The 18,585-nt window shown below is 45.3% G+C and overlaps 1 protein-coding gene across 1 annotated transcript; it reads left to right on the forward strand.

Annotated features, from left to right (window-relative positions):
• The first annotated feature begins 1,046 nt into the window (after positions 1-1,046).
• ANKS4B (ankyrin repeat and sterile alpha motif domain containing 4B) lies at positions 1,047-15,359 on the forward strand. The gene is made up of 2 exons (XM_083413657.1): positions 1,047-1,537; positions 13,071-15,359. Exons 1-2 carry the CDS (start codon positions 1,374-1,376, stop codon positions 14,146-14,148), a joined length of 1,242 nt encoding a protein of 413 aa, XP_083269783.1. The 5' UTR covers positions 1,047-1,373; the 3' UTR covers positions 14,149-15,359.
• Positions 15,360-18,585: the final 3,226 nt, after the last annotated feature.

The following is an 18,585-nucleotide window of genomic DNA, read 5'->3' on the forward strand; positions in this document are numbered from 1 at the left end:
TGTCTGTTTTTGTAGGATGGTGCTCTCAGCAGCTCTAAATTGTTTTGATGCAAACCTTTTTATATAAAACAATCCCAGTCCTCTCCCCCAACTCCCCACCCAACCCCAAGGCTGCAGTGCTTAGTGCTTACAAGGGAGTGAGACCCACAACACACTGAAATGTACTTCCTTTCAGGAAACTTGCTTGCACTACAAGGATAAGGTATCAAACAACTATAAGACGTTTAAAATAATCCTTTCAAACAACTGTCAAGTTCCTCCTAATCAGTCCCACACACAGAGGCTTCATTTCCCCATTTCAGAGCGAAATCATTTGGGCCTTGGAATATCTTTTCCGAGGATGAAAGGGGAAAGAATCGTTCTGCTAGCTCAAAACACCATTCAATGTTGATTCAACATTTACAAAAAGAGGAAGAAGAAAGACTCCCACTCAAATGAAGCTCATTCTTTAAGAGCTTTGCAAGGGTCTAGAATGGGAGGGCTAATAAATTCCCAAGAGGGAATTTGCAAATTTGCAGTGAGTCTCATTGGATCTTTTCCAAACTGCTTGACAGAACCGACAGTGTGACTCTTTAGGCATTAAGTCTCCACCTCCTCCTCCTCCTCTTCTTCTTCTGGCTGGTTTCCTTATAAAGGGCCAAAAAATGATACCCCCCCCCCCCCCGCTGCTGGTCGCTCAATATATTCAGTTGTAACACAGGATGTTGCAACACAGGCCTCCTAGCCAAGGGTGCCAACTTGAATAAAATATTGGGGGGGGTGTTAGCAGGTAAGCCCCACCCTGTATAATTAATCACATGATGTGGCACACACAACCATTTGAATGGAAATTCCCCTTAACTTTGGGGGAGATCACAGCACCCAAAATGGCCGACACGATCTTGTGTTTGAAAATGGGATGCCCCATTAACTCTGAGAGGGGAGCAGGGGTCTCCTCACAACTTTGGGGGAAGCCGTGAGCGTTTAAAGTGGTATAATACCGCTTTAAATGTGCAGTGTGGATGTATGTAGCCTCAGTATAAGGCAGCTTCCTTTGTTAGGAGAGGCCTTCATTTATAACACAAATAGGCCTATTTCCCCTTGTCAAATGCTGAATAAAATGGAGTTGGATGGGGTGCCCTTACTCTGCACAGGCTTTTGGGCATTGTGAGAACTACAGTGAACGTCCCTCAAGGTTATGACTGAGGAGATGACATTTTCAAGAACGATGCAAACAGGAGTGACCTTTGCTTCCTCATTTTTTTATCTCACCGCCCTGCTGCCTGTGGCTATTAATTAACTAGCTGTGTTTCCGGAAGCATTCAGCCATTGAATCCAACGGCTACACTGTGTGAGGGGGATTCTGCCTCAGACGGATCCTACCAGCGGGGAAGATGTCCACCCGGTACCACCAGGCAGCTGCCGATGGCAATCTGGACCTACTCAGAGAAGCCACCAGAAAAGACCTGAACACCTCAGACGTGGATGGGATGACACCGACCTTGCTGGTGGCTTACCATGGCAACCTGGAGGCTATGGAAATAATCTGCCGAAGAGGGTAAATTCAGCAGGCTTTGATAGATGCCACAATGTGTGTGGTTTGTTTGTTTGTTTGTTTGTTTGTTTGTTTGTTTGTTTGTTTTAAATCCTAAAACCTGCAGGGAGGTGGCTGGGATAGAGAAATGACAACATGCAATAGGTTCTTTGTTTTAGAACTGATCAGATTTCAGGAGATGAGGAGGGAAAATCTATATAAGAAACCCCACCCAGAAGTTGTATCCCATGCTAGTCCTACACAGAGCAGACCTATTGAAATTAATGGGCCTTGATTTCAGTGATTCTAGGGTGAGTCGAACCTAGTTAGATACAACTTTTTGCCTTGTGTTTAAGACATAAAGGAGCCTGTTGGTGGTGCTGTCAGTTTGGGCTACCTGCTTGGTGGTGGAAGCCATGGCAGAGCCTTTTTAGTGGTGGTTCCTCATTTGTGGAATGCCCTCTCTACTGAGGTGTGCCTGTTTCCCTCATTAAGCACTTCTAGGGGGAATTTCTTTTTTTTAACAAAAATCCTATTTACCCAGGCATTTGATGGATGAAAGATTCTTGGCAACCTTGGAATTATCAGTTCTGAGAGCTGGTGATCCTTTTAGAAGGTAAACTGTCTTTAGGAGTGTTTAATTGTATTCTTTCATCATTTACATGTTTGCCACTGTGGGCTCCTTTGGAAGGAAGGGTGGGATGTAAATTTATTAAATAATAACAGCAGCAACCTAAGTAAAGCCTGCTGGGTAAGGCCAATGACCCATTGAGTCCAGCATCCTGTTCTCACAGTGGCCAACCAGATGTCAGTAACACTCCCTTCTTCAGTGGTTTCCATTTGCGCGTCGAGGTCCCCCAGGCCACCCCAATAAATCACACTTCACGCATCAATTTTTGTTTAAGGTTTTAGGCGTGGATTTGGCCACAATTTTATTTAAATACACACACGTGAGTGGTTGCTTAGGCATTGGTTATGACTATCTGTCCCTCCCCCAGGGACAGAACTGATTTCCGGATTCCAGCGAAAGCCAGTCAGGGAGAACCATATTGGGGAGAAATGAAGCTGGGCATCAGTCCCTCATCTCTCATCCTCATGCCCCCTGGGGCTTGCACGGCCCAAGCCCGATGCCAGGGACTAGGACGAAAGGGATGGCAAGCCCCTGGATTCCTTTAACAGAATTCCCTTTCAGCACCACTATTGGAGGGGTGGGCACTTACCCCTCCACCAACCAATTTTAACCAATGCCTAACCACCAACCTTACAAGTTGTGACAATTTGCTACACAGCAGGCAAAAACCAAATGGCACCAGCCAATCAGCCAAATGGACAAAATTCCTACCAGGCCCCTGCCCCAAGGCAGACGACCCCATGACAGGCATAGCAAGGTCAGAGGACAACACCCCCCCTTTTCAGAGAGGGTGGGCGGGTGATCTGGTGCACGCAGCCCAAGAGAAGGCCCCAGGCTGCGAGCTCTGTATTAAAGACCTCTGACCCCTTCCACACTTTAGCAACATAACATTCTCCCCATCAACACTCCTTGCCCAATCACAGCATGTGGCCAATATGCCCAACAACAGTGGTGTGGCCTTTTTGGCCCCCACCGCAACACGTGCTCTCTATTATGGAGAACACACTTTGCTGGTATTCAAAGGCATTACTATTTCTGATGGTGGAAGCAGACCATAGCCACCATGACTAGTGGCCACTGATATTTGTGTGCTCCATTAATTTCTCTAATTCTCTTATAAAGCAATCCAAGTTGGTGGCCATCATGGGCCTCCTGTGGGTTTGAATTCTGTGTTTAACTTGTCACTGTGTGAATAAGGACTTCTGCTCATCTGTCCTGGATCTTCCAATGTTCGGCTTCATGAGATGTCCATGAAGTCTGGGGTTAGGAGATAGGGAGAAAAACTTTTCTCCATCCACTTTCTCCCATTTCATGCATAATTTTATAAGCTTCCTTCAGGTCACCTCTTATTCCCCTTTTCTCTAAGCTTAAAAGCCCCAAACGCTGTAAGCTCTGCTTGTAGATGGATTCGCTCCACCCTCTTGATCATTTTGGTTGCCCTTTTTTCCTGAACCTTTTCCAACTCCACAATAACCAGAGCAGGTCCCAGGTTCTCGGTGGACTCCCTGCTGGGGTGTGGGCACTCAACACATGCCTAACCATTCTGACCCTTGAGGAAAGAGGGCATCATTTTGTAGAGCCAGGGTGCGTGCAGAAATACTGAAGAAGATTAGAAGGAAGGGCCATAGCTAAGTGGTAACGCATCTGCTTTGCATCCAGAAGGTCTCTGGTGCAGTTCTCCAGTTGTCAGGTTTAACACTTCTGTCACATAAGACATGGAATGCTGGCAGTTTTACTAATTGAGGAATATTTAGCAATAACAGGCTTTCAGCAGTCCGAGCTCCCACAGCTCATTCCTCACTGTCGGAGTCAGTTGACTCGACTGGCGTCTGGCTCCTCCCAAGGCCAGATATACACCACGGTCCTCCTCCGCTTCCTGCTTGTTCCCGCTGGTCTTCCCTTGTTCTAATCGCTTGCTCTGCCTCCTACTTCTTTGGAGACTCAGGTGCAGCCAATTCCTCCTCCTCTGGAGCTGAATCCAACCCCCTCCTACTACCTGCCTCCTACTTCTGCATCTCATTTAAGTTTGCTGCGAAAACTTACAGGCAGCATTCCAGAGTGAGAAGGGTTTATCTCACTTTCGTTGTGCGAAAGAATCAAGTTCCTGTTTTCTTCTGCCTCTTCCTCCCACTCTGCAGACTCCTCTCTGCCAGCCATGTCTCTGACACCAGTTGAACCCTAATTGGAACCCTGGAGAACCCTGAGTACAGTCTATGTAGACAAAACTCTGCTAGATGGTTCCAAGATCTGACTCAGAAATAATAATAATAATAATAATAATAATAATAATAATAATAATAATAATTTATTTATACCCCGCCCATCTGGCTGGGCTTCCCCAGCCACTCTGGGCGGTTTTCAACAAAATATTAAAATACAGTAATGCATCAAACATTAAAAGCTTCCCTAAACAGGGCTGCCTTCAGATGTCTTCTAAAAGTCTGGTAGTTGTTGTTCTCTTTGACATCTGATGGGAGGGCGTTCCACAGGGCGGGTGCCACTACCGAGAAGGCCCTCTGCCTGGTTCCCTGTAACTTGGCTTCTCGCAGTGAGGAAACCGCCAGAAGGCCCTTGGTGCTGGACCCCAGTGTCCGGGTAGAACGATGGGGGTGGAGATGCTCCTTCAGATATACTGGACCAAGGCTGTTTATGGCTTTAAAGGTCAGGTTCCTAGAATCATAGAGTTGGAAAGGACCCTATGGCTCATCTAGTCCAATCCCCTGCAATGCAGGAATCTGCAACCATCCGGGGATCAAACCTGTGACCTTGCCATTATCAGCACCAAGCTCTAACCAACTGAGCTAACCTGGACCACACCAGAACCATGGCTAGGAGAAAGTGAGGTGTATGTGGTGAGCCTTCTGCCTGAACACTGGAAGGAATGCTCCCAACAAGGAAACCTGTTTAACTCAGAGGTTTCCAGCCCAAAGAATTCAGAACAAGGAAGACAACAATTTATGTAGACTCAAAATTGCTTGTAGACTTCGAAATTGATTGAACAGAATTGAACCAGGATTTTATATATATATATATATAATTACCTGCAATAATTCCTTTAGCACTGTCATGCGTTTGTGGGAGCAGTAGGTGATCGAAATCCAGTTAAGAAGCAATCTTCTTCTAATTAGATTCACACAAAGGTACCTCAAACACTGCTTTGCAGCCTGTATTCATCTCTTTCAATCTGCTTGGGTTGGAATCTGCGTCTGTGCATTGAACTGCTCTCTTGAACTTCCACAATGAAGGGCTGTCTGAACAGGGGAGATGAATGTGGATTTTTGGACACAAGTTGAATTGTTCAAAGGGCCCAATGAGGAGGATAAGTATCAAGAAGGAGGAAATGATTGTATGAGTTGGAGTGGACCCCAAGAGTCATGTAGTCCAACCCAATGCAGGAATCTCAACACATGGTCTCCCATCCAATTTGAAACCATACCAGACCCTGCTTAGCTTTGCAAATGTGCTAGTAGTTTTATTGCTGCATCACCAAGAAAGGAACCCACCAGCTTCCTTTTTATGTGTTAGCCCCAGTTTTTAAAATACTCATAAAATACATTATTGTTTTTTATTTCATTTATGAATTGCCTCCTATGAGGCATCTCAACGCAATTTCACAACCTTATAAAAACGTGTATGAAACAATTGCATATATGAAACAGGTAAAAACTGTTACACATACGAAAACAGATTACAAAGTTACATGTATAAAACAATTTCAAATCCAATAAGGATATTGAATGAGGGCCGTAGTACTGGTGTGTGTGTGTTTGTGTAGAATAAAAGACTGCTTTGAGCTATGCTGAAATAATGCATAAAGCGAGGGAGGCTCAAGCTCAACAGAGGCAGTTTTAGGGTGGTGTGACTGGTTCAGCTGCAGGGGGTGTTGTGCTGAGGGGGCGCCACAACAGTGCAGTGTAGAACAGAGCATGAGAGGTGGGAGACACAAAATTGCGCATGGTGTCACTGAAGTTTGACAGCCCACTGGGGACAAATGTACCCCTCCGCCCAGCACTTGGGACTGTCCTCAGGCCACAACTTCCCCACCCAACCACAAGCCTCACTTGTCCTGCTCTGCGTCCTCCTGACATAATTTTGTCGGGCTGGAATGTGCCCTTGAATTGTAACAGTGCCTCTTGCTTGCCTGGTTAGAAACATGACTCTTGCTCATCCGCAATGCAAAAGCAACGGCAGATCCATTTAAAGGACATCAGATGCACATTTAAAGCACATGATCCCTCCTCCGGGGGGGGGGGGGGGAAGAATCACAAGAACTGTAGTTTTGCTCTCACAGAGCTCCAGTTCCCAGCCCCTCTGGCAAAATTCAGTTCCCAATATTTTTGGGGGGAAGAGTCTTGTGTGTTAAATGTGCTTTAAATGTATGGTATGCCCTCACATGTGTAGATCCACCTGCTTTTTGCCTCTGAATTCACCTGTCACTGCTGTTGTGCATTTTAAAACTCATGCAGGAAAATATTTCTTCAGCTGCTTGTAAACTTTATTTGTGCACATACAATCAGTGATCACTGGAGAGTCTCAGAAAAAGAGAACTCCAAATTCTCCGATGGAAAGCAGGTATACTTACAGGAAAACAATACTCTACACAGCATCAGGTTCAGATAAAAAATAGGCTTCTAATAGGTTGAGTTCTAATAGGTTGTAGGGACGCGGGTGGCGCTGTGGGCTAAAGCCTCAGTGCCTAGGGCTTGCCGATCGAAAGGTCTGGGGTTCAAATCCCCGCGGCGGGGTGCGCTCCCGCTGTTCGGTCCCAGCGCCTGCCAACCTAGCAGTTCGAAAGCACCTTCGGGTGCAAGTAGATAAATAGGGACCACTTACTGGCGGGAAGGTAAACGGCGTTTCCGTGTGCGGCTCTGGCTCGCCAGAGCAGCGATGTCACGCTGGCCACGTGACCCGGAAGTTTCTTCGGACAGCGCTGGCCCCCGGCCTCTTTGAGTGAGATGGGTGCACAACCCTAGAGTCTGTCAAGACTGGCCCATACGGGCAGGGGTACCTTTACCTTAGGTTGAATTCCTCTCTTTTTTATACGGGGAGGGAACTTGTCTCCTTCCCAGCAGAGTTCCTAGGCAGATGACATTAGGAGCAGAATACAAATCCCAGGAAGTCCAACTCCTGTTATGCTTATCATCTTTCCGCAGGGCCTGTAAGACAGAGCTGTTCCACCAGGCCTTTGGTCAGGGCGCAGCCTGACCCCTCCTCTGGCAATCTGCACAGAATCTTGCTTAATGGTTGCCATCAATTTGATTTTAATTAATTTTTATAATGAAAGGTTTTTAGAATGTTGGATTATTTTGATTGTTGTTAGCCACCCTGAGCCCAGCTTTGGCTGGGGAGGGCGGGGTATAAATAAAATTTATTATTTATTATTATTATTATTATCAGTAAAAGCTCAGTGGCATGTTGGCCCCAGAAAGTTGTTCAGAACAGAATGTGGCCCTCAATTCCTCACTGCTGGCTTAGAGTGTTAGAACAGAAGGCAAACTTCAAGTATAGGAAGATAAAGCATTTCTTAGTTCCTGGCTTTTGGGTGTGGCTTGCTCTTTCATATGCTATGTTTTATTGCCAATAAAAACAACCTTTAAACAGTACAATTGCTTGTCCTAAATTTACAGCCTAGTAAAATGAATTATCACTCCACAGACTTCACTAATGAAAAAAGGAACCAAGGCTTGTCATTACCGAGGTGGTCAATCTATATAGCCTGCTTGGGCTATACCACTTTGAACTGACCTGGGCTGGGTGGGATGTCACATGATGAAATGTTCCCCTATGCCAGGGATTCCCAAACTGTGCTCTATGGACCACCAGTGGTCTGCAAACGTCACTCAGGTGGTCCATGGTGAACTTGTTAAAATGCAGTTAAAAACCATGTAGCGTCTAGCACAGTGCATTACAATGACTGCAACAGGCAGAAAGATCATGACGTGGTCAGTAAATGTCAAGTGGTCCATTGGAGAGCAGCAGGAATTGGAATCCACTCTTCAGTGCAAAATGACATTTTGAGGAAAGGCCATCGCCAAGTGGCAGAGAATGCTTTGCATGCAGAAGGTCCCAGGTTCAGTCCCCAGTATCTCCAGGTAGGGTTGGGAAAGACTCCCTCAAAACCTGAAGAGCCACTGTAACTCAGCGCTCATCCAGACTTCCTTTTGCACAGCACGTTCCAGGCACAAAGCTGCGTGTTGGAGTGGTTTTGTTTTTTGTTTTGGACTCAGTGCTTTCCCCAGGAAAACACATCTTTTGTCCCTGAATCAGAGCAAAAGCCCAATTGCATTTGCTCCGATTCAATGGTAAAAGGTGGGTTTCCCCGGGGGAAACCCCAGGACAAAAACAAAAAAAGCCACTGCTCAGACATGGAGCTTTAAAGCCTAAGAAAAGTGGCACAAAAGGAAGTCTGGATGAGCCCTTAGTGTAGACAGCAGTGAGATAGATTATCAAAATAATGTTGCATGCCACCCCAATCTCTGAGCAGCGCAAGATTCCAGGGGCTCCAGGCGCTCACCCACAGCTCGGAAATGAGGCACAGCAGAGACTGTGTTGTCTTTAGGATGTATGGTTTATTTGCATATATATATATATATATATACACACACACACACACACACACACACACATACAACCTGAGCCTATGATGGAGGGGCTCACAGCATTAACACACCAAGAAGGTTTTGCTTCTTCCATGGCCACAGTCTTGGATGCCAGCAGAAACCAGCCATTACTCTCCCTAGAGCACAGTCCCTGCTTTCTTAATGTCTTATCACCTTGCTTTTGTTAAATTAGTGACTCATACTTAGTGGCCATTTTCACGCTGACCTGGCTGTTCCAGCAATTGAATCCCAGCTGGAGCTGGGGATTCTGGGGGCTTGATTAAATTTTAACACTTACTAAATCCAGGAATTATGGGGAACCTGGCACCCCCAAAGCCTAAGTTCTTTGTTCTCCATCACAAAGGCAAATCCTAAATCTCAACGAGCGAAAATGGGTCATCTTCCTGACTTGTGACTGATCACATTAAATTATCTAAGAGACAAACTCAATAAAAGTTTGTGCCTGGTCTGGATTTTATATAAAAACCTTTGGTATAAGACAACAGATGCCCTAAGGCTTATGTTGGAGAACATTGAATCACTGTGACGCAATCTGCAGGGAAACCTATTTGCACAGACAGGCCCATAATTTCACTGACGTCAATAGGCATAAAATGAGATTTTAACAGTTTAGCTGGACCCAGTTATGGGTAAACTCATGAGAAGCTACCGGTATATAGTAGCCCTAGGTCTGCATACAAAGCAATCAAAGCCAATTGTTCACATGCTTCACGTGCATTATCTAGCTGCAATCCTTACAACAACCCTGCCAGGTAGTATTATTGTCACCCATATTGCTCAGAGAGTGGCTTGCCTAGTGAGTGCACAGCAGAAGCAAGATCCAAACCATGGGTTGTGATATTTGTAGCTTACAACATGATCCAGTATAAATCTACTCAGAAGTTAATCCCACTGAGTTCTACGAAACTTTCTTCCCAGTTAAGTGTGACTGTGTCTCTGATGCCTTACACAAGATCAGTCCTCTTAAAACGATTTAGTTCAGCAATTCCCAAACTGCTTTCCTCTACAGAGCACTTGAACATTGTTGAGAGTTTTGGTAGAGCACTTAATCATTTTTCTGCCTGTTGTAGCAACTGCAGTTCTCTGTGCTAGGTGATTTGCAATTGCATTTTTATTGCTTCTGTTTCTTGAATTGTATTTTATTGTATTGCAATAGCGATGTACTTTGCCCTGAGTTGCTTAGGCTGCATCCACATGGCACTTTCACAACCTTTCCCTGTTAATTCCACATTACATTTACATTTAAGCACAAAAAACTTGTGCTCATTATATTTGAGCACAAACGCAACATAAAAGGCACTTCCGAAACTATAGTGGAATACCTGCACAAGTTTCGCAACAATTTCCATATTATTTGCAGGTGGGGTGGGTTTTTTTGGAAGCAAATAACACTGAAATTAGCACTTAACTTGCGCACTATGGTTCCAGAACATAAACACAAAATGCATTCTAAAATCAAGAACGAAAGCAAAACAAACCAATAACACCACCCCATAAGAAGGAAGGACAGTTAAACTAGTATACCTATGTTGCCTGACCCCCAATTATAGGTGGCATCCCACTAAATTCTACTCAGAGAAACCCATTAAAATGAATGAGAATGACCAACCGAGGCCCATTAATATAAGTGGCTTGCACTGAGCAGAATTTGGCAGGATGCAACCCCTGTGGCGAGCTAGGGAAGGTAGATGTGATGGCATTGAGTGTTCTTTCCAGTTTGGTGACTCTGTAATTGTATGATTGCAAGATTGGGGTCTGTGCAAGAGTCTGCTAAAGCAGTCGGACAGGAGTTTACCCAAATAGTTGCACGTGTCTCCTTTGTCCAGAAGATTGTCAGATTGCTATCAATAGCTGCCTTTTGAATGACTGGAAAATTCCTGACAAGGGGGAGATCTTCCCCTGCATCCAAGCAGAGGATGTTTCAGACTGGTGTGTGTGTGTGTGTGTGTGTGTGTGTAAAGCACAGGGGATCATTTTGAGCCAGGCTGAGGCTGAGGATAGGCAGAGAGTTGAAGCTTTGGGACAAACAGTATTTACTGATGCTTCTGCCTGCCTGCCTGCCTGAGTATTTACAATAAAACAATGAACAGGATGGTGATACAATGACTACGGCAATTGACACAAGATAGTATCACCAAGGCAACTATCTGTAAACAAACAATAAACATCCATAAAAATGGCAAAAATAGTTTCTTTCCCAAAACAGAAAGAGGATGATGTCCTTTAGTTTGTTAAACCTCCTTTAACAAACTGAAGGACATAATCCTCTTTTTATGCTCCTCCCGATGGAAACATGCCGATGGGGATAGATATACCCCTGCTTTAAGTCGTTTACATATGGTATATTATTTACTACAAGGTTTGATGAATAAGCTTTTTAGCAACAAAACATCGGATTACCGGAATGACGTCTGAACACGGAACCACTGGTATATCACAAGTGGATTGTCTATTACTGTGTTTCCAATTGTTCAAGATAAAATCTATTTTGGAAAGAGAAGAAATTAGCACTGAACCACTGATGTATTACAAGTGAACTCTTTATTTATTGTGTTTGCTATTAAGATAAAACCTATTTGGGAAAGAAACTACTTTTGCTGTGGCACCGCAAAACGGGACGTTCTGATTTTATCGGGACAGTTGAGGAGTCTGGGATACGCTCTGAATATGTGGTGTATATTCAGCTCCAGTTGAAGACAAGTAATGCCTTCTGTGCAAATGTTTGAAAAACTTCTCAAGAGCAAATACAGTTGGGAGAGCAAAGGCCTTGGGGGAAATAGATGAGTTCTATCAGAATTCAATAGCAAAGCATTAAAGTTAAGTACATAGAGCCAGGATGTGCTTCCTCTTACTGAATTTACAAGAGGCTGCCATGGATACAGACAGCTTGTCGGGAGCCACTGAATGTAAGTCTCAACAATTTATATTCAGAGAGGGAAACCTGCCCATACTGCCAAAGTCGGGGAGACAGAGATTGTAATGAGTGGGGTGCTCAGCTGCAAATGTAACTGTAGCTGTATGCAAAAGGCTGTTGTTACGGTAAAATCTGGGTGCGAGGCTGCTCTGCCACCCAGCTCGTCGGACTAAGTCCGCGGGTCCCTGCGGAGGAAAATGAGTTCAGCCGGAGACAGGAGCAAACTGCAGAAGATCCATGTTTATTGCGCAACAGGTTCAAGGCGAGATTGAACAGCGAGAAAGGGGTGACATGATATGCGCAGATAAGCACATCCTGAGTACCGGTGATGAGAAGACAATGGTCCATGTATGCATAGTCTGCCACCTGGCATTGCCCAGAGGAAAGGCTTGGCAGAGTGATTTGACAGGATTAGGGTCTTGACACCTTGCTTGAGGGATTATGGAGGACAGGGGAGGTGTCATGGAGTCCTAGAGAAATTGAGCAAATTGGCACGTTGATTTTCTATGAATTTTATAGATTTTAGTCCCTTTTGACATTGACAATTGGAAATAAATGGATATATTGTAGCGAAGAAGGAGGTGAAGAAGACATGCCCCCCCTTCCGTATCACTGTAAAAAGCAAATCCCTCCTCCCCTTCATGTAACATCATCAACATCATCATCATCATTAATTGAATGTATAGCTTGCCCTTCCTCTTCAAGGAGCAAACACATCCACAGCAAAACTACTTTAAAAACAAGCATTCTAAAAACAGCTGAAAGAGTTACAGTTAAAACATTCTAAAAAGTGTTAAAAACATTCGGTCACCTTGTGATCTCAGGGTTCCCAGGCTCAATCATCTTCAGCCATCAAATGGCTGGGCAAACAGGAATGCTTTTCACTTCCTCCTGAAAGTCAGTAGCGAGGGAGACAGATTCATCTCACCAGGGTGGGCATTTCACAAACAGGGAACAACCACCAAAAAGGCCTTGTCACAAGTCAATGACAACCACACAACCCTCAGTGATTGTAGAGTTGAACCCGCTGATTGTAGAGTTGAACTAGATATTTAAAGTTTTATTTCCAGGCTGTTCCCAAGCAATGACCGGAATGGTTTAACCAGCCCTCTTCCCAGGAAACTCTGGGAATTTCAGCTCTGCAACAAAATAAAATGGGAATAAAGTGGCAAAAATTCCCCACACTTAGAAAAGTAGCTCAGCTAGGAATGTGCTGGCCTAGAAGCGGTCTCCTTAGTGAACTAGTTTTCGCCTTGCAGGGAAGAATTCAAAAATGGTGCTCCCAGCTATAGTTTGAAGTAGTACCATCCATTCTACCTTATTATGTTGCCTTTGGAAAACTCCAGAGTTGAGTTCAATTGTCTAAGTCCTTCATGTTTTGTTTCTTTCCAGAGGTAACCCAGATAAGTGTGACATTTGGGGGAACACTCCCCTCCACCACGCTGCCGCCAATGGCCACGTCCATTGCATAACATTCTTAATCAATTTTGGCGCCAACATCTTCGCCCTGGATAATGACATGCGTTCTCCTCTGGACGTGGCTGCCAGCAGGAACCAATACGAATGCGTCCGGATCCTGGATGCTGCCGCTACTGAGCAGAACCTCAAGAATCCCAAGAGAGTCTCTCAGCTCAAGACCCAGGCTCGGCGCAATGCAGAAAGGCAAATCCAGGAATGCGAACTGCGTCAGGAGAAACATCAACATGAAATGGCCAGGAATTTCAGCAAAGGATCCATGCATTCAAAGACAGCCACGAGGACGAAAGTCTCCAGTTTCTTTGCATCCACTTCACTGGGCACACTGCCCCAAAAGATGAAAGACACCTTCACGCGAAGGATGAAAAAGAAAGAGGAGAATCTCGATGGTCAAGAAGCAAATCCCCAAGAGGGAGGTACCCCAGCCGGACGAACCGCCGTGATGGATGTGTTCAGTGAAGAAGACGAGGAAGACCTGACCAAGGACTTCCAAAGAAAAAACGGCATTTCTGAAGATGACGACGAGCTAGGCCAAAGGTCCATCTTCCACCGGCCAGGTCTTGGCAACATTGTATTTAAAAACAACTTGCCCACCATGGGCAAAAACTTTGACGCAATGATGCTTGAGAAAGAAGGCATCAGCTTCAAAATGCCCGATGAGTTGCTTCAGTTCAAAGAGCCTGAAGATGATGGTGGTGACGCAGACACGGAGAACAATCCGGAAGAATCTTGGATCGAAGAGGAAATCAGGTGGGATGATGAGAAAGTGGAGACCACCCCCCTAGAGGTGTTTTTGGCGTCCCAGAACCTGAACGAATTCCTTCCCATCTTGATGAGGGAAAACATTGATTTAGAGGCCCTCGTGCTTTGCTCGGATGAAGACCTGCGGAGCATTCAGATGCAGCTAGGCCCAAGGAAGAAAATCCTTCATGCAGTTGACAGACGAATGCAGGCTCTAGCAAACCCGGGCAAGGCTGGGGATACGCAGCTATAAACCATGAAGCTCCTGTGTTGCAATAGCTCCACCCAAACCACTGCAGGGTGCAGCTGTTGCAATGGTACTGCGCCCTGCAGGGTGTTAGATCAGGGGTGAGGAACCAGTAACCATTCATCTGTTGGACTCAAACTCCCTTCAGCATGGCCAGGGAGTTGCAGTCCAGCAACAGTTTGAAGGGACACAGCTTCCTCATTCAATGTGTTTAGATTCTAGACAGCAGGGGATTTGAGCTTTTTGAAGCCTTGGTGCAACTTAACAGGTTCAACTGCAGTCTGCATGGTGATTGTTTTAGTGGCTCAGATACATGCATAGGACTGGTTCCTACAAGGGGACAGAGTACCATCACTTCCATGATCATAATAGCAATTAAGGTTTCTACAAGTGATCTTTATATGGAAAAGTGTCACATGAAGAGACAGGAGCAGAAGGAGGTCATATATGCGAATGAACCCCATATTATTATTGCTAATATTATTATTTATTAAATTTCTATGCTGCCCTTCATCCGAGGATCAGAGGGTGGTTTACAACACAAAAACACAAAGCTACATAGCATAGTAACAAACAAAAATAAAAGGTTGTAGATTGTTTAATTAGCCAAAGGCCTGGGAGAAGAGGAATGCTTGTGGTACAAGTTCCAGAGTAGTTTAACAATCAATCTTTTTTCCAAGGGAAATCAGGGAATTGTAGCTCTGTGAGAGGAATAGGGAGGTCTCCTAACAGCTCTTAACAGATTAGACTCCCCATAATTCTTTGGGGGAAGCCATGACGGTTTCAAGTGGGTTGATACTGTTTTAAATGTCTAGTGCAGGTGGGTCCTCACATTCCCATGCAGACTATTCTAATGTGAATGTGTTTGTTAACATGCACATCTATGTATTCTCCAAATCCTAGTGATGAAACTCTAAAATGACACCATCCATGCAGCCGCTAAAATAATTTCAGTCAACACAGAGAGGGTAAAGGTAGGTTGATTGATGTGTGCTGGCAGGTTTCAGGTTATTTGCTTCTTTGAGCAAGTGCGCACAGCTTCCCTAGGGAAGCCCATTTTAAAACAAAGCAAGCATATATCTTCCCAGTACATGAAAATGAGATGTCATTCCATGTGACAGCCACTGTAATAACCAGCCTTTGTTCTCATGCAGTATATTTAAGATGGTGAAACCACCGCTGATTTATATCAGGCAAATAAAATTGGAAGTTACAAAGCTGCCTTATACTGTCATTTGGTCTTCTAGTTGGTCTGTTTACTCCGATGCTATCAACATTCAGAGGTCTTAGGTGTTGCTCTGATTATTGGGGAGGGAGGGAGGCTTAATGAAATCCACAGAGCCCCCTCCATGACACTTCTTAATTTTAGTCAAAAACACAGGCAGGGGCGGAGGAAGGGGGGCAGGCCACCCTGGGGGTCAGCACTGAGGGGGTGACAAAATGGCGGGCGGCACTCACCACAGGGCCTGCAGCACACCCGAGCCACGCTTCTCTCCTGGGAGTGACGTGGTGGTTTGAGCACCCGTAGGCTCTGCACTGCCCCAAACGGTTCGCCCGCCACCTCCCCCTCAGCTGTAGGGCAGCTGAGCGGGAGGAGGCAGGCAGACTCCTTGGAGGCCCCGCCCCTGGGCACAGGGCATGCCCACCACCCATGGCGCCTGATCGGCTTGCTTCACTGCTGAACATAGGCCCCCCACTGCCCCCGTTTAATTCAAGCACTGAAGGTGAGTGGCAAAGGATTGATGTTCTGGTCCAAGTGATGTCTTCAGCAGCAGAAGTATTCTAACAGGTGTGAGATCACAGTACAGTCATACCTCGGGTTACAGCCGCTTCAAGTTGAGTTTTTTCGGGTTGCGGACTGCCGAAACCCGGAAGTACCAGAACGGGTTACTTCTGGGTTTCGGCAGTTGTGCATGCGCAGAAGCGCTAAATCGTGCTTTGCGCATGCTCAGAAGCGCCGAATCGCAACCCGCGCGTGCGCAGACATGGGTTGCGAATGTACACCCCACACAGATCACGTTCGCAACCTGAGCATCCACTGTAAATGTTCCAGGTATGGGTAAGCAGAAAAGGCAAAGCAGGGCAGAGTCCTGCTTCCAGCAATGCAAAGCAGAAGCAAACAAACAGATACTTGCTTCTGGTGATGCAAAAAAAGGTAAGACAACGGAAAACAATGACACATCCCTGCCATACATGTAATGCATTTAAAGTGCCTGGCTTCCCCTTAAAGAATCCTGGGAGTTGTAGTTTGCTCCTCAGTTACAATTCCCAGGACTCTTAGCAAGCAACAGTTCTCATGATTCTTTGGGAGGAAGACAGATACTTTAAATGTATAGTGTGTATGTAGCCCAAGAGAGCACGGAAGTTCTGGTTGCAGATAGCACCTTGGACAGCTCCATGAGGAATTCAAGCTGGAGACTCACAGCAGCAAGGCTCAAATGTTGCTTCAGCAACAAGCAGCCTCAAACTGAGTGTTAAGTAGAGCCGTGCCTCAGGCTGGATGGCTGGCACCGCCTCTGATGAGAGAAGTCTCTTCACTTAACAGGGTCTCCCCAAAGATGGAGAGTCAGACCCTAGGATCACAACAGACAACCTCAGAAAACAAAGCATTGCAAAGATGGAGGCCAGACTGCCTTCTTCAGCAAGTATAAAATTACCGTACAGAGGGACATAGAGGCAGGGAGCCGTGGGGATGAGTTGTCAGGCCCCTATAGCCTTTTGAAACAATAGCTAAGACAGCTGTCACAAAAGGTATCTGGGCCAGGACTCTGGTAATTGGACCCCTGGACTCGGGCAGAAGCTTCTCCCAGCTCTGCTGCCTCAGATATAGTAGCCAGGTGAGCCAAGAACTTAATATGGAGCCTTCTACATGCTGAGCATATGCTCTACACCTGATCTGCAGGTCTTCTGCAAGTTGGCTGTAGCCCAGAAACCCCAGGAGGAGGAAGGCAAGGTGATTAGCCGTAGGTGTGATGAAGTGTACAAACGAATGAATAAAGTCAAGGTCTCTGGAATGCAATCCAAACGCAAAGGGACAAACTTGAAGTCCAGATGATGAAAGACAGTAACCAGAAATGTATTTTAAATAACCTGCCTTTGTTCATTGCTGCGGGGTAACTAGTATTTGAGAGACAAATTTAGTCTGCATAGCCAGTATGCTACAATTTAGTGATATTACATACTGTGTTTGCATTGTGATGTTGTGAAGTAAATAAAGGGGTTTTTTTGGGGGGGTGTTGGTGTACATTCTATCGGCTACCAGGCATAGACCTTTTCTTTTTTTTCAAAGTTTTCGAATTCCTATAGACCTACATGATAGAAATATATTGTGTTCATTTCCAGTGATGGCCAAACTTGGCCCTCCAGCTGTTTTGGGACTACAATTCCCATCATCCCTGACCGCTGGTCCTGTTAGCTAGGGATGATGGCAGTTGTAGTCCCGAAACAGCTGGAGGGCCAAGTTTGGCCATCACTGATTTAGACCTTGACTTCATTTACTTGCTTGTATCCATTGATTGGTCAGAGATTATGCCCTCCATGTTTGATGAAGTGAACTCCATGACTGGAAGCCCACTGTCCTCCAGTTGTTGCCAAACAACAATTCGCTTCACCCCTGACCATTACCCATGCTGGCTGGACTGATTGGCATTGGAGTCCAGCAACATCTGACAGGCACCAGATCTCCCATCACTGTCAGAGGTAACCACTCTCTTGCCACCCAGCCATATGCTTGAGCCCCTAGTAGGCAACTGGCATCCTTCAGCAGCTACCACTTCCCAACAGCCACTAGAGCATATCTGCATCAACATAACATTGTTGTTTGAGATCAGTTGGCTTCTTCAGGCTGTTAGTAAGGCTGTAAAGATCAGGTTGGCTAAAAGACACTCCATGCACACATGGGAAATAAAAGTCAAGCTGGGTCTGAAATTTTAGAACAAAACAAGCACCCTGCAGTGTGAGACCCTAAGGCATACTGATAACACTTCCATGAAAATGGTCCGCTCTCCTCTCAAAGCCATATGTGCCAGAGGTCATCCTTGCAACCTGTGGCAGTGAATGCCACATATAAATTAACTGTTCTGCAAAGAAGGGCTTTTTGTTTGTCCTGAATATCCTGCCTATTAGTTTAATTGGATGACCCTGGGTTCTAGTATTCTGAGGTGAGAGCAACCTCTCTCTAGCCACTTCTTAAACACCATGAATTATCTTCTGATCAAAATGCAAATAACCATTTTATCTTGTAGCAAAATTCAGTAGATACCCATCACCAGAGATTTTCAACCAACACAGACTCACTTCAATTAAAAAAGAACATAAAGTGGGGAAAGAGGGGAAAGTCAGTACGTATTAAAGCAATACAAAATGTAGTGTTCTGTTACTCTGTTTTTTAAGCAAATGGCGCTCAAAAGGATTTGACCCACATCACGGTTATGATTTCTTGCA

Source organism: Podarcis tiliguerta (genome assembly GCF_965153285.1).
Source record: "Podarcis tiliguerta genome assembly, chromosome: 14".
Taxonomy (NCBI): Eukaryota; Metazoa; Chordata; class Lepidosauria; order Squamata; family Lacertidae; genus Podarcis; species Podarcis tiliguerta.

Excerpts from the sequence above, each read along its gene's own strand:
- ANKS4B (XM_083413657.1), top strand. The coding sequence starts at position 1,374 with ATGTCCACCCGGTACCACCAGGCAGCTGCCGATGGCAATCTGGACCTA. Across the intron at positions 1,538-13,070 it reads GAAATAATCTGCCGAAGAGG|AGGTAACCCAGATAAGTGTG; the intron begins GTAAATTCAGCA and ends GTTTCTTTCCAG.